Here is a 13,165-nt window from a genome sequence, read left to right on the forward strand (position 1 = left end):
CATAGTATTTTCCATTGTCTAGTTCTTTTTCTCATGTGGTGTCTTAAAAAGGCACCTGGTGAGGGATCTGAAACTACAGAACCATATCATCCCTGTATTTGATTTACTGCAGTTTGTTCATACAAGGTAATCTCCTTGATGTTATTCCTCTCTCCAGTGTGACCTAGACTTATTTTGTACTGTGGATTGCAATTTTGTGAGCAGTCCTGTAGGGTTTGCCATTCCTCTTCTTTGGATTGTCGTGAAACTATAGATTCATCTGTCGGTACATTGATGGTTGTGTTCAACAAGCATGAGTTGAAAACAATTGATTTCACCCTGGGTTAGGTGAGGATTCATAATGGAAAATGCTTGGGATCCTTAAATTGTCAAGCCCAACATAAATGTCTCTAATTGAAAGATCCTAATCAATGTGTGTTTGTGGAAGGGCTAAGTACGACCAATGGGTTTGACATCTAGTCGCCATGGAAGGAGTGGTCAGTAACATAATGCTTGTATTTGCATTGAGTTTTCATTGAGATAACATGTGCTTCAAGCAATGGCACTGTGTGGATGGGTCATTATTGCACATGATTGATTCTAGGGTAAATAGTGCTATTGCTCCTATGCTTTGTTAGATCAGCTCATTAATGGTAGCGTGTAGCCTTCCTGCCGAATTACTGAATGACTGGCTCTCTACACATATTTCTATGGCACCTTACACCTCAGTTGAGGCCTATGGGTGCTGATCTTAACCTGCATTACTACTGCTGACATGTGAGCCATTGGCCATGTACCAGATGCTTAAACAGACCTTTGAAACAAAGGGACATTTCAGTCCTTCCTTTAATCTGAGAAAAGGGAAGAATGTCTGATAATAATAATTAATAATAATAATAATAATTTGGCATTTATATAGCGCTACGAACCCTCAGGTATCTGAGCGCTGCTTATTATTACCCACGGTGTGTGGTGCTCATTTATCGACCTCGGAAGGATGAAACACTGAGTTTGGCGCTGCCGGGATTCGAACCTGCATTGTCAAAGCGAGCGCTCTACTCGCTGTGCCACTTGACCGGCACTTGATGACAGATTGGAAATATATCCCAGACCTTGGACACTTGTACTGGGAAAGATTTGCCTCCTGTGGTAAAGACTACAAAACAATGACCTCTTAACGGTGATAGCAAAAAGGATTGAGGCCTCGATGTATGCATTCTGGAAGCCAGATTGTGAATAGCCATAACATGAGGACAGCCCATCTTCATATTAATCCTGCTCATCAATTAGAGGCAGATTAGCTCTTTCTTGACATATGACATGAGATAAATTTGAAAGAATGCAATCTAAGCAAGTTAGAACTGTGAGGTGGATTTTCGCCAGAAAACATAAAAAATGTGCATCACAAAATGCATTATGGCACATATTAGAGTTCCCAAATATTTCAAGGATAAGAGAGGCATAATTCTATAAGGTATGACATTGACCGTTCTTATATATCTTTATTGTTGAGGACTTTCCTCTAGCCATGAGACAACAGTAAAGGCTTTACTGTCTCATGGCTGGAGGAAAGTCCACATCAATTTCACCTGGGAATTGCCTTACCTTACTGGTTAGATGTAGGGAGTCGATATTGGTCTCACTTGCTTTTTTCCTCCACATTTCGGCACAAAGAAGATAAGGCACTGGGGTACCACTTTTGACATAGTAGTTACCCCCTCTTCAAACCGAGTTCAACATGTTATTTATTGTATGGCTGTTTATTGGATCTTCTGCTGCTTGTTGTAGAGCATGAAGGTCTGCCTCGTGGAGGAGGGGCATAGATAGAATGATGCATGCTTCAAGAGATCGCCTGTGACCCAGTATCAGAGGCCTACTATAGGCAATACCCTACCTGAACAGGCATGCTGTTGATGTACCCATCGTCTATGATGCTCATACAGTAGTCAGTGAGTAGAGTTAGTCTGCCCTCACCCTGCCCTTATTTGAGATGCCTTCAGTAGCAGGTTGACTGATACTCCAGGGTTCATCTCAAGGCAGAGAGAGCCTTCAGAGGCAATCCTCTAAGTCCATTAGGGACTTTCTCAGGAAAAGCATGCTTGCCTTGTCAATGTGTCTGGACTCACAGAGGGAACATTTGCATTGGCCAGTTGGTGATACGCATGGTCTGCCGTTTATGACATCGCTGCTTTCAAGATTTATCAAGTTTACTTTTTCAAAAATGCTTCCTGTCATTCTCTTACCATAACTAACTATATCTTTAAAAATAATGACTCTTTCTTGCTTATAGCATTTGTGCCACTTTTCCAAATGTTTATACTTACATCAAGTCATGTTTGTAAGTACTTGAGTAGAAGCAAGGATGGACGCCTTTGGATTATAGCTCATTAGTCTTGTCCGCAGACATTCTTCCCCCCCTCTGTAGTCTTGTCTCTGAAGAAAGACAGCAGTTGCTTCTGTTGTTTGCCTATTGCACATTGCTTAATGAAGGACCGTGAGGATAGTCTATGATGGCCTTACTTAATTGCGAGTAGATTAATAAAGCTCCTTTCTATCCTGATCAGTTCTTCACTATTTTAGAGCCATTTTCTAATTCCAGCTAACCCAAAGGAGCAATTTTTAAAAGAATTTACATTTATGAACCTTACATTAATGCAACTCACATGAAAGGCAAACAAACTCATTCTAGTCCAACTCCCCAGTGTGTGTGATGACAAGGATGGGCATTATCTAGACAATGAGCCCCAAGCCGAAGGGTAAAGCTTCTCCAGCGAGGGATTTATTGCCATTAGTACCCCAGTCCATTAGACCGGGATGTTAATGGTGTTTCTTTTCAGTTGCGAAACGTGCTGCGTTTCCTAGCCCAAAAAAAATTTGAATAAACTGCCTGCCGCAAACTGAGAAATCTAGTCCCTTATCCCTTTCCGTGGCAGCCATACAAAACAAAGAAAAATAATCTGAATTACAGAAGAATGCTGGGGAACGGCGCGAGGGACACGCCACAATGTGAGTGGGAATAACTTAAGGTAAGGCTTTCAAACACACCAATCAGTGGGCATCATCACGACTTCGGCGGTAACCCTTATATCCGGCGGTAGCACTATTACCGCCGGATTTAAGGGTCCGCCGAATCAGGGCTTCGGTGGATTTCGCCCCAGCTCTGAGCTGAGGGAAAATCCGCCGAAAATTCACGCTACTATCGCTGGCGGGAAATCCGCCGGCGGTATTAGCGCGAAGACTCCCCATTGAGCCCAATGGGGAATGGGGCATTACCGAATGGGCTCAGTGGGAAATGGGGACTTACATTACCGCCGAACTCGTGATCCGGCGCTATTAGCGCCGGGGAGTTCGGCGGTAGGGCTAATACCACCCGCGCTAATAGCGTTACCGTTACCGCCCAAGTCGTGATGAGGCCCAGTGTGTAGATTTCTTTTTGTGGCGAGCCTGGTACTAATGCACACATAGGGGATGCAACCGGGCTAGCACAGTATACACCACCTTGGAAGGTTGAAATCTGGTATGCTGAAGTTGGGACTTGTACAAACTGTCTTAAACATGCCTCAGCTGTGTTTATTTCTTTTCTTAATGTAGTGTGGCAGAAGCATCGAGTCCAGTTGTTGTGGTATGCAACTTAGTATATCATGAGCTTTTTACCCCATTGCTCATCATTAATCACCTTATTATGCTCTCATAAAACATGGTATTCACGTATCCCCATCTGTGTAGTGATAAATCCATATTGATAGAAAATTAATAGAGTCATTGTGCAGGGCAGTCCTGCTCTGTATTTACACATGGCCAAGAAGATACAAATAGCCCCCATTCATATCAAGTTCTCGTGCATTGCTTTAATCTGCGTTTTGACCGCAATATGGATGGGAATATCTAACTAGTGCAGGGGTCTGCCACCGGCCGCTCACCAGATGTTTTGTGATGCAGTTTTTATAATCCCCCATTAGGGCTGATGGGAGTTCTAGTCCAACACATCTGGTGATCCAGTGGTCCTCCTCAGTTCCTAGTTCTGACTCCCGAAGTAGTGGATCACCAATTTGATCAAGAACACCTGATTTACTCTTGGTTCCTTCTGAATGCCAATGTTACCTGTTTTAGTGTAGCACAGTATTTGATTGTTGTATTGGTTTAATATTGGATTTCTTCCCTAGGTGGAAACTATCGGAGATGCCTACATGGTAGCATCTGGGCTTCCAAAACGAAATGGAAACAAACATGCGGCGGAAATAGCGAACATGTCCCTAGACATTCTCTGCTCTGTGGGATCCTTTCAAATGAGGCACATGCCGGACGTACCCGTGAGGATACGAATAGGGCTGCACTCAGGTAAAGAGGGATTTGCTCTATTGAAAAGTGCCATATGCTAAGTTATGCTGTTGTTAGATATTTTATTCAGCACCCCACCACCTAAATGACACCTGAGCACTTTACAAAGAACAGAACTTCCATAGGGTGAAGCACATTCTTCACAAACCAATACTTTGAACAAAAAGAGGGGAGTCTTGAAAATATGTGGAAGTGCAAATATGACTGATATTGGGAAAAAGAGGGCAATACAGGTGAGATCTTCAAATAGAATAGTTAGCTGGTGGTGCTACCTATCTACTAGCCATTTGGGAAGCTAATGTTAAATGTCCCGGGAGGATAGCTCAGCTGCAATGTGATCGTCTTGGAAGCAAGACGACACGTGGCAACACAGGTTCGATCTGCGGTCCGTGCTTAGAAACCTCTGGGTATTTAAGCACGTAAAAAATACGCAACTAAGAAAAAAAAAAAAACAATTGCGCAACTAAAAAACAAACAATTTCTGTAACAGCGCCTCGATGCCCTCGGGCTGTGTGAGCGCTTTAAAAAAGCAAAAAAAATAAAATAAATATTAGTGAAAGGCTCTTAAACCGCGAATGCAGGTAAGGGGCACTCAGCCTTTCACCCTTCTGAACATGATGAAATGGCTCCTGCTGAATTGGGAAATAACTCCTAACATTATGCCAAGAAACAATCTTTTTGTGGTTGTTCTATATAAATGTGACCTTCCTAATACTCTTTACACTTTGAATTCACAACACAAGTAAAAAGAGTACAAACACGGTACACAAATAAAGACCAGGTGTCCCGACATGCACCCGTTCTTTGTTAAAGAGCCTGCACCACTAGTGGCTCTCGTTCTTTACCTTACCTGTAGGGTGACCACCCGAGATCGATCATATGAAGAAACCAGCGGTTTCTACAGGCCGGCCCCGCTTTGGGTCCAGTCTTTTCTCCTGTGAAGAAACCCTATGGTTCCCTTCTCTCACCTTGCTGAGCTCGTCAGAAATTGTGGCCCCTCCTGCCATTCACGTAATGGCAATAACCTCACCCTCAGAATCTGAAGGTCTTTGGCCACAAGCCTTATTTGCACATGTTTCCTAAAGACTATCACTGATGAGTGAATAGGAAAACGCAGAGTTACCCCTGCAGCACGGTGTTGCTTCTCTTTCTTTAATACATTTTTCACTTACACTCCCTTTTCTGATGCATAAGGTGTACATTACAATCACTATGTCCACAGTTTCAGGTGTGAGAGTGTTTTCTTTGTGAATTCAACTAAATGAATGGGAGAGTTTCTGTGAGCTTGGGAAACAAAAGTCTTGTACATGGTACTTTTTTAATTTCTTTGCCTTTAAACTATGTTATTTAATTGATTACAATACATTCAGATATTTGAACACAACACATCAGTATCTCAATCAACATATGTGTAACCCTTGGACATAACTTACAATTGTTATAACATATGCATGCCTCTGACTATGTCTTTGAGTTCGGCCTACTCTGTTTATGACTTAACTATCCTCTGTTCAAAATAACATGCAGAGGAGGACAGTATCTTTGATGTCTGTAGCAAAAGGCCACAGAGGAGAGCATTCGCGTCAGTGCTTCTTACTGTGCACTGTGCATGTAATGTGGCTATTTTACTTCTGTCCAGTCAGCCTTCAGTGCTGGGGTGGGCAGAGCCTACAATGATTCTTTATGGGAATTATGGACGGACATAGATGCCATTCGCACGTAAGGGGTTTACAAAAAGACCAATGTAAACATTATTTGTGGCTTCTTACTGGTTCACCATCTACCACATCCAAATGAATGGGCAAAGCATGACCCTGCCACATCCCATAACAATGCCCAGACTCCATAATTGCCCTTTTGCATCATCTGTGCCTACCCTGGTATGATATTCCCTCTCCCATGCACTTGCACGTTCTCAATGTCACTGGGCCTAGTAAGATTGTTGTTTTGTTCTCCCCTGTTCCCCTCCCTTGCCTTGTTGTGCTTTGAAACACTTGTGTATGAGCGCGATATGAATAAAATATCAATCTGATTTAATTCAATATGTGTAGGGCAGGCCAGTCACAAAGTTGACATATGTTACCTATCCTTGGTAAATGAGACAGTCAAGCTCACTCTAGACATCTGCCGACTTATACCGTGCATGACGATAATGGACCTATTTGAGAATATGCATCCCTGGCAGTTTTGGCTCTGATTCTCAAAGATCTGCACGGGACCAAATCAAGGGGCGCCCATGACCATCTAATATGTGCTCCTGATTCCTTTTATCCTATTGACAAAACCTAAAGAATAAGTAAATCGGGTGGTGCCTGAAGCATAGTGGAGCTTCTCTTGTGCAAATGTGAATCACAAACAAATGCTCAAAGGCATATCAGAGATAGTCCGGGCATCTCTAGGTTTGCACCAGTTTTTGAAACAGGCATAATGTGGCAGAGACAAATCAGATACGCTCACAGGTATCTCCTGATTTGCTGCAATGCAAACCCTTTTGAATCTGGCCCATGCTTACTGCGTAATAAACAGCTATGACCTTTTACTATAGCTTTACTGACCGGGGGACGAGTCTTCATTCACTTTAGGCCATGCATTGGGAGCAAGTCATTATTCTTTATTATTATTATTATTATTATTATTATTATTATTATTATTATTATTATTATTATTATTATTATTATTATTCTAAGTGACCATCATAATTGCCTCCCGGACCCCCGTGAATTCTGTAAGGCTGTTACCAAAAAGTGCTGCAGAAGTGCACGTTTTGGACTTGTGTCAGTGAAGTAAAACATGTCAGTGTAGTAATGAGTAAAGTATATACATTGTGCTAATAAACTACATGCAGTTTTATTTTGTATTTTTTAAATAACTAGGTTGTCTTTCTAAGGTAAGCACTTTAATTTTAACTGGGAACACTGTAACATGAGTTTGCTTTAGGTACAATGTTAAAATGAGAAATGTTTCCTTCAGAAATGTAAAACGTTGTTCTGAGGTTTGCTTCTACTTCGTTGTATTAAATTGGGTTGTAGTGTCTTGTTGACAGAAACCCTGCAGGGAAATTGCATTGCTGTTTCTTGAATGCAGAGAAAGGCTCTCTAGTGTTTCCCTGGCTGCTTCTGTATTCAGAATGTCTGGAATGCAGTCAATTTCGGTAGTCAGCTAGTGAATTCTGATTGGCTGAGAGAAGGTGAATAATTACTTCGTTGTACTGAAACAAAGTAAAGCATGCCGATTCAACACAGAGGCCAGAAATGTGTCCACCTGTGAGAGAATATTCAGATGCAAGTGATGGAGAGGGAAGTGGTTCATATTTGTGGTGGTAGATTGTGAGAATAGCTTTTCCTTTGTTTCCTTTTTTCAGTTCAATGCTGAGCGAGGGAAGGCGCTGTTGACACCTGGAAGTGCATTTTCTATTCTCCTTGGTAACCAGCCTGGAGGCTGGCAGGAGAGATGAGTATGTCAGCGGTGGTTGACAGTAAAATAGGAAAACAATATTGAAATGAAAAAAGTCTCCAGACAAACATACCAGAAATAGCTAAGAGAGGAGATGCTGGGATGAAGATGTTTTAGTGCAGTTCCTCAGTTTGACAATTATGGGGATCAAGCCAGATGGGGAGAAATCCTTAGAAATGTGCATTTGCAGAATCATTATCTGCAAGGTTTGTAGGATTGCTCTCCGCTATTTCAATGCTTCTTGAATGTGGTTTGCTGCACAGGGTCTACTAATAGGTCAAGGTGCCCAGCACTTTAGAAGTCAAAGGTTCAGATCTCCAGCGCCATGATGCAGCATGATAGAATTCATGATGCTTTCATCTCTTCCTAGGACCATGTGTGGCTGGAGTTGTCGGTCTGACCATGCCCCGCTATTGTCTGTTTGGAGATACAGTGAACACCGCGTCACGGATGGAATCCACCGGATTGCGTGAGTACTCGATTGGCAAATGAGGCAAAAGACGAAAACAAGATTCACGGTCACTTGGAAACTACATTTTGAGGGCTCTTTGCTTCATTTAATGTGAAAGACCTATTAGCATGTGATGACACTCTCTTCTTAGGGTAACTGTACAATGTCAGTGTTTTGTTTGTTGTACAGTTCGGTGAATTTGAATATAGCTCTTCTCGACCAGTGCAGATTATCACACTTATAGTCGACCTTCATAAAATGCTGATGTGTATCCTAATGTGGTTCGTGCATTTAAACTTTATGCACCAAGTGCTTTAACATGCCTCATAATAGGTAGCGTGCAGAAATACCACACGATCAGGTTCATGCTGCCCACCACATCATCAGAAGCCTAAGTCTAAGGTCTCCCCACCAGAAAGCATGTCACCTGGAGCAAGGGTAGGGAGGGGGGTGCCCAAGCCACTACCATCAGTCACACTCTGGCTATCTTTATCCAGGGCCCGAATCATAGAATATTTTGCACGGTTAAAAGTGATTTTGCACTGCCGACACAAACCCTGATTCCTGGAACTGTGCAAGGTGTATTTTTGCAGTGCAATGTCATTTTGTACTGCAGAAATGACTTTGCACAGACTTCTGGCCATAAGAGCATTCTGTGTAATCTTTCAGGCCCTCTGGAAAAGGCTCCCATCTAGGAGTGGGTTGTGAAAGCTCTCCCTTGGGGTGGTCACACCAAATGCAAATAGGAAATGTACAACAAATAAATGTCCATGGGCAGCAAGTGAAAGATCCCATGTAGTGGTACTAAACAGTGGACAAAACAACACCGAAGCAAAATGAACATTGTCATTGTTGTGGCCTCCTCACATTCTTTAATAGTGTCCTCATTGTCAGGCATCTACAATACATCTGAGCATTTATTTCCAGTGCATGAAAGATGTATTTTCCTACTGTCCCTGCAATCTGTTCTGTTCTAACATGCCTACATGTTTGTGTTGTGGTTGTACAATATACACCTTTCGCAAAACCATTATGAGCATTACATTAAATGAACAAGAATGATCATGCACAAGACAACACGCATTGTATATATAGCATAACACCTTATGGCATTCTACAGGAGTATTTATTTTGTCGTCTCAGTTGCAAAATTTCAAAGTGCGGGCACAATAACAATCCTTTTAAAGATGATGAATAAACCCTAAAGTGTAACTTAGTTCCAATTTACACCTATTATATATATATATATATTTTAAACCCATGGTCGTAGAAATGTTGTAAAGTGCTGCGTAGGCTTGCAACCCCCTTATTCACGTCAACCAGGGTGCTGCCCCCCCATTAAGGTGAGAAGTGCAGCATTGAACCATCAGCTAATCATATTGTTTATCAATTACACATTATCTCTATTACTTTTTAAACAGATTTTAATTATAAGAAAGAGAGAAAAAAATGCAGCCGTATAAAGAGAGAAATGGGACCATGAACTATGAGCCTAACACTTCTTACAGGCCACAGATACATCATGGCTTGTCATTTTACCAAAACTCGTGTCTGGTGCAGAAACGAGGATACGTGAATATTTTTCTCAGCGGAACCCTGAAGGGGAAACCTCCCGTGTTTGTTTGAAAGTTCAAGAATTGGGCATATTCAATCCATATAATGTCTGCTCCCTAATACTGAACTGGCATTCTGATCTGGCTGCACTGTGCTTCAGGGGGGTCAAAAATAGCAAATCTCTGCCTCACCTACTCTATTCTCACCCAAGAGGAGGTTACTGCCTGTGGTATTTTTCAATGGAAACATGTCCCTGCAAATTCCATGCTTTTGTAATGGGTGGTAGTGGGCCACCCAGCCTTAACACATCAATTGGAAGGCAGTCCACTCCCACCCTTTTTTTCATAATGAGTTCATATGATTCCCGATCTCTGCAGTAGCTGCGCGACAGAACAAGCATTTCATTTTTGGGGTGCCTTGTTTTGGAAATTATTATGTTTACCTGTTTCCAAGCACAGTGGGCTCTATTTTAGCAAGATTCAGGGCCAGTGCAAGGTTAGGCATTTGCCTGTAATGTGAACATGTTAGAGCGGCAAATGTCGCCGAAGGCAATAACCACTTATACATTGTTTGTATACATACATGTCCCATTTGCTTGTCTGCAGGCCTGATGTAGCCTTCCGTACCATGAGGTGAGGCTTTGCCAGTCTGTATTCCCTAATACCTACTTGGCCTCATTTTCTTGTCTGCATGCCGGATGTAGCCACCTGTACCATGAGCTAAGGTTTTGCAAGTTTGCACACAAACTTGATTGTAATCTGTAAGCAATATGTGTATTCTTGCACTTGGCAAATTGTGCTATGCACTCTCTAGCTAGCGCCTAGATGCCTGTGGGTTTTGTATGCTGAAATAAATCTAAATAAATCAATGTATAGTATTCTCTCTCGAGTCTTCAGGTAGGCAGCACTCTCCGCTTTGTCTGCAGCAGCAGTCAGCGCAGCAGGCACGTGAGGTTCAGGTCGGGACTCAAGTGTGGGCTTCGGCGCTGTAGCTCTATGCCATGTGCAGGGCTTCAGGCCGCACCTGTGCATTAGCACCACACATGCCCTCGGGACTGAGGCTTGTGTGAATATTGTTCTTCTCTTCTGTACAGTTGTCAGGCCGGGCCGCCCGTGGCCAACCATGCACACTCGTTGTAGCCTGCCGACATGGGCCCTGCCTGTTGAGAGAGACTCCGACACACACACAGCACAGACAGACAAGGGGTGTCCTATTGTTGTAATTGTTCTGCCTCTCGGTCTCGAGGATGGCAATAGCTGAAATGGATGGGCTAAAGAGTAGATGTATTGAAGCAGAAGGTAGAATGAGTGTATATTGTTAGGCAGAATCACATGCAGTACCCTTTGGGAACACTACACACAATTAAGACTACCAGTGTCAGTACAATTTCACCTTTGGTACGAGCCTGTACTACACAGTAATGTGGTAGCAGTGGCTGAACAGCCAGACTTATCTCCAGAGTAAAGTGAGCAGTATAAGAGGTTACACAAAGGAATAGCAATCACAGTGATTCAAACACTTCCTCAAGGTTTCTTGGTAAACACAGTCAATTGGAAAACATTCCACTAGCAAGAACAGATCAATATCACAATTGAATATACTACAATACACAACCAATCAGTTTCTGAACAAGTTCAGCTCCCCTGAAGTGGGAGCAAAATGGCACTTCAGTTACTTTAAAAAGGGGTAAAAAGACAAGGTTAAAAGAATCAGAAGCACACATACTTTCAGAAGTAGGGCAAATAGTTTCAGTTCACTACAACCAGCAATTCAATTCAATAGACCTGGGCCAAAGTCAATGGTTCGAAATCTTGGATAGCCTAGCACAGTTCTGGTAGTAAGCGGTTAAGTCTTTGCCATGATTTTTAGAAGTAGTTGGTCAGACAAAAAGTTAGATGCTGGTTTAGGGAAGGACAAGCCTGCAAAGTTGGGAAAGTTTCACAAACTTTCACCGTGGCCGAACAGAGTTCTTGACCACACTTTCACAGTACCTTTTAAATGAAGAAGAGCTGTAGCTGAGGCAGTTGTTCCTGGCAGATCATGCAGATCTCACTGTTCCTGTGCTTCAGTCATGGGGACACGAAGGAGGATGTTGGGAGGTTCCTGCACTGCCAAGGGAAGAGGCCACAAGCTTGGCAAAACGCCGGTTTAAGGTGTGAGTGCCTTAAAGACCACAAACTGGTATCCTTCCCACTGGCTATCCGGTTTTCAACAGCACTCGGAAGAAAGTTCGACCAGTATAGGGATGGTGTCCAGGAGACTTGCAAGTTGGTTGTTCCCACCAAACTCAAGGGGAGAAGTTAACCTTGAAGGGCTTCTCTGTTGATGGAGTTTCAGGCAATTCGGACCTGCAGCAGGGCTTCACCGGTCGACCAGGAGTTGCAGCAGTCGTCTTCCTTCAGCTCATCTTCGGTTCTTTTGTTCCAGTGGCCGACTCTGCTTTCCAAGTCCCAGAGGCCTGCTTTTAAACAGTTTTCCTTCCCCCATTCATTTACTGTTACATGAGTGTTTAGACTCAGGGGATGCTAGTCAACCCCTCCAGCACTCTATAGGAAGATAGTGTGTGCTGGGTCTGTAAATTTAAAAACACTAGTAAAGTCAATTTAACTTTACATGCTCTGGGCGACAGTAGTCAGTCCCAGAGAAGGTATTTAAACCTTGGGAAGTCTGAAAGACATCCCTGTGCCACTGCACTGAAGGTGCTGTGTGACACACAAGAAAATTATGATGCCTATGGAGTTGTTTTAAAACTCCATATCTAAAGAACACAAAGAACACAAAAGTAAAACACACATCAAAATGCATGAAAGAGTGGGAAAAAAGGCTCACATTCTTTCCAGGTAAGAATTAAAATCCTAGAAATCCAGCAAAGTTGCTGGAGGGAACAAAAGGTAAGGGAAATTAGCACATTCTTGAGAATACTCCCTAACACTCGCACCCATCCCCAGACTAAGGGACAGGAGGATTTACTCCGCTCCTGGATGAATATCCTTACTCCAGTCGGTCAAACATCCTGGAGAGATCATCAGCATTTTGGTGGTGACACCCAGACCTGTGTTCAATGGTAAAATCAAACCCTTGCAGGCTGATTGACCAACTCAATACTTTAAGGTTTTCCCCTTTCATTTGCATCAACCATCTCAAGGATTGGTGGTCAGTCTAAATCACAAAAGTAGATCCATACAATTATGGTCTAAACTTCTTCAGTGACCACACAATAGCAAAACATTGTCACAGGTTCCTTCATCTTCCTGCTGATGAAGCAAATGGGGTGCTCCCTACCTTTCTCATCCAGCTGACTCAGAATGCACCTATACCTGTATTTGAAGCATCTGTTTGCACAATGAAGGTTTGGTTATAGTCAGGAGCTCTTACGACTGGAGCTTGACA

General features: G+C 42.8%; 1 protein-coding gene across 1 annotated transcript in view; it reads left to right on the forward strand.

Annotated features, from left to right (window-relative positions):
• Window positions 1–13,165, forward strand: part of LOC138528419 (retinal guanylyl cyclase 2-like) — a 772,203-nt gene that overhangs the window by 579,959 nt on the left and 179,079 nt on the right. Inside the window, exons 15-16 of the mRNA XM_069640033.1 lie at window positions 4,143–4,317; window positions 8,141–8,239. Coding sequence (XP_069496134.1) covers window positions 4,143–4,317; window positions 8,141–8,239 — 274 coding nt within the window. The remainder of the gene's footprint in view (window positions 1–4,142; window positions 4,318–8,140; window positions 8,240–13,165) is intronic.

The sequence above is a fragment of the Ambystoma mexicanum genome, chromosome 7q, assembly GCF_040938575.1.
Source record: "Ambystoma mexicanum isolate Mex_15411 chromosome 7q, UKY_AmexF1_1, whole genome shotgun sequence".
Taxonomy (NCBI): domain Eukaryota; kingdom Metazoa; phylum Chordata; class Amphibia; order Caudata; family Ambystomatidae; genus Ambystoma; species Ambystoma mexicanum.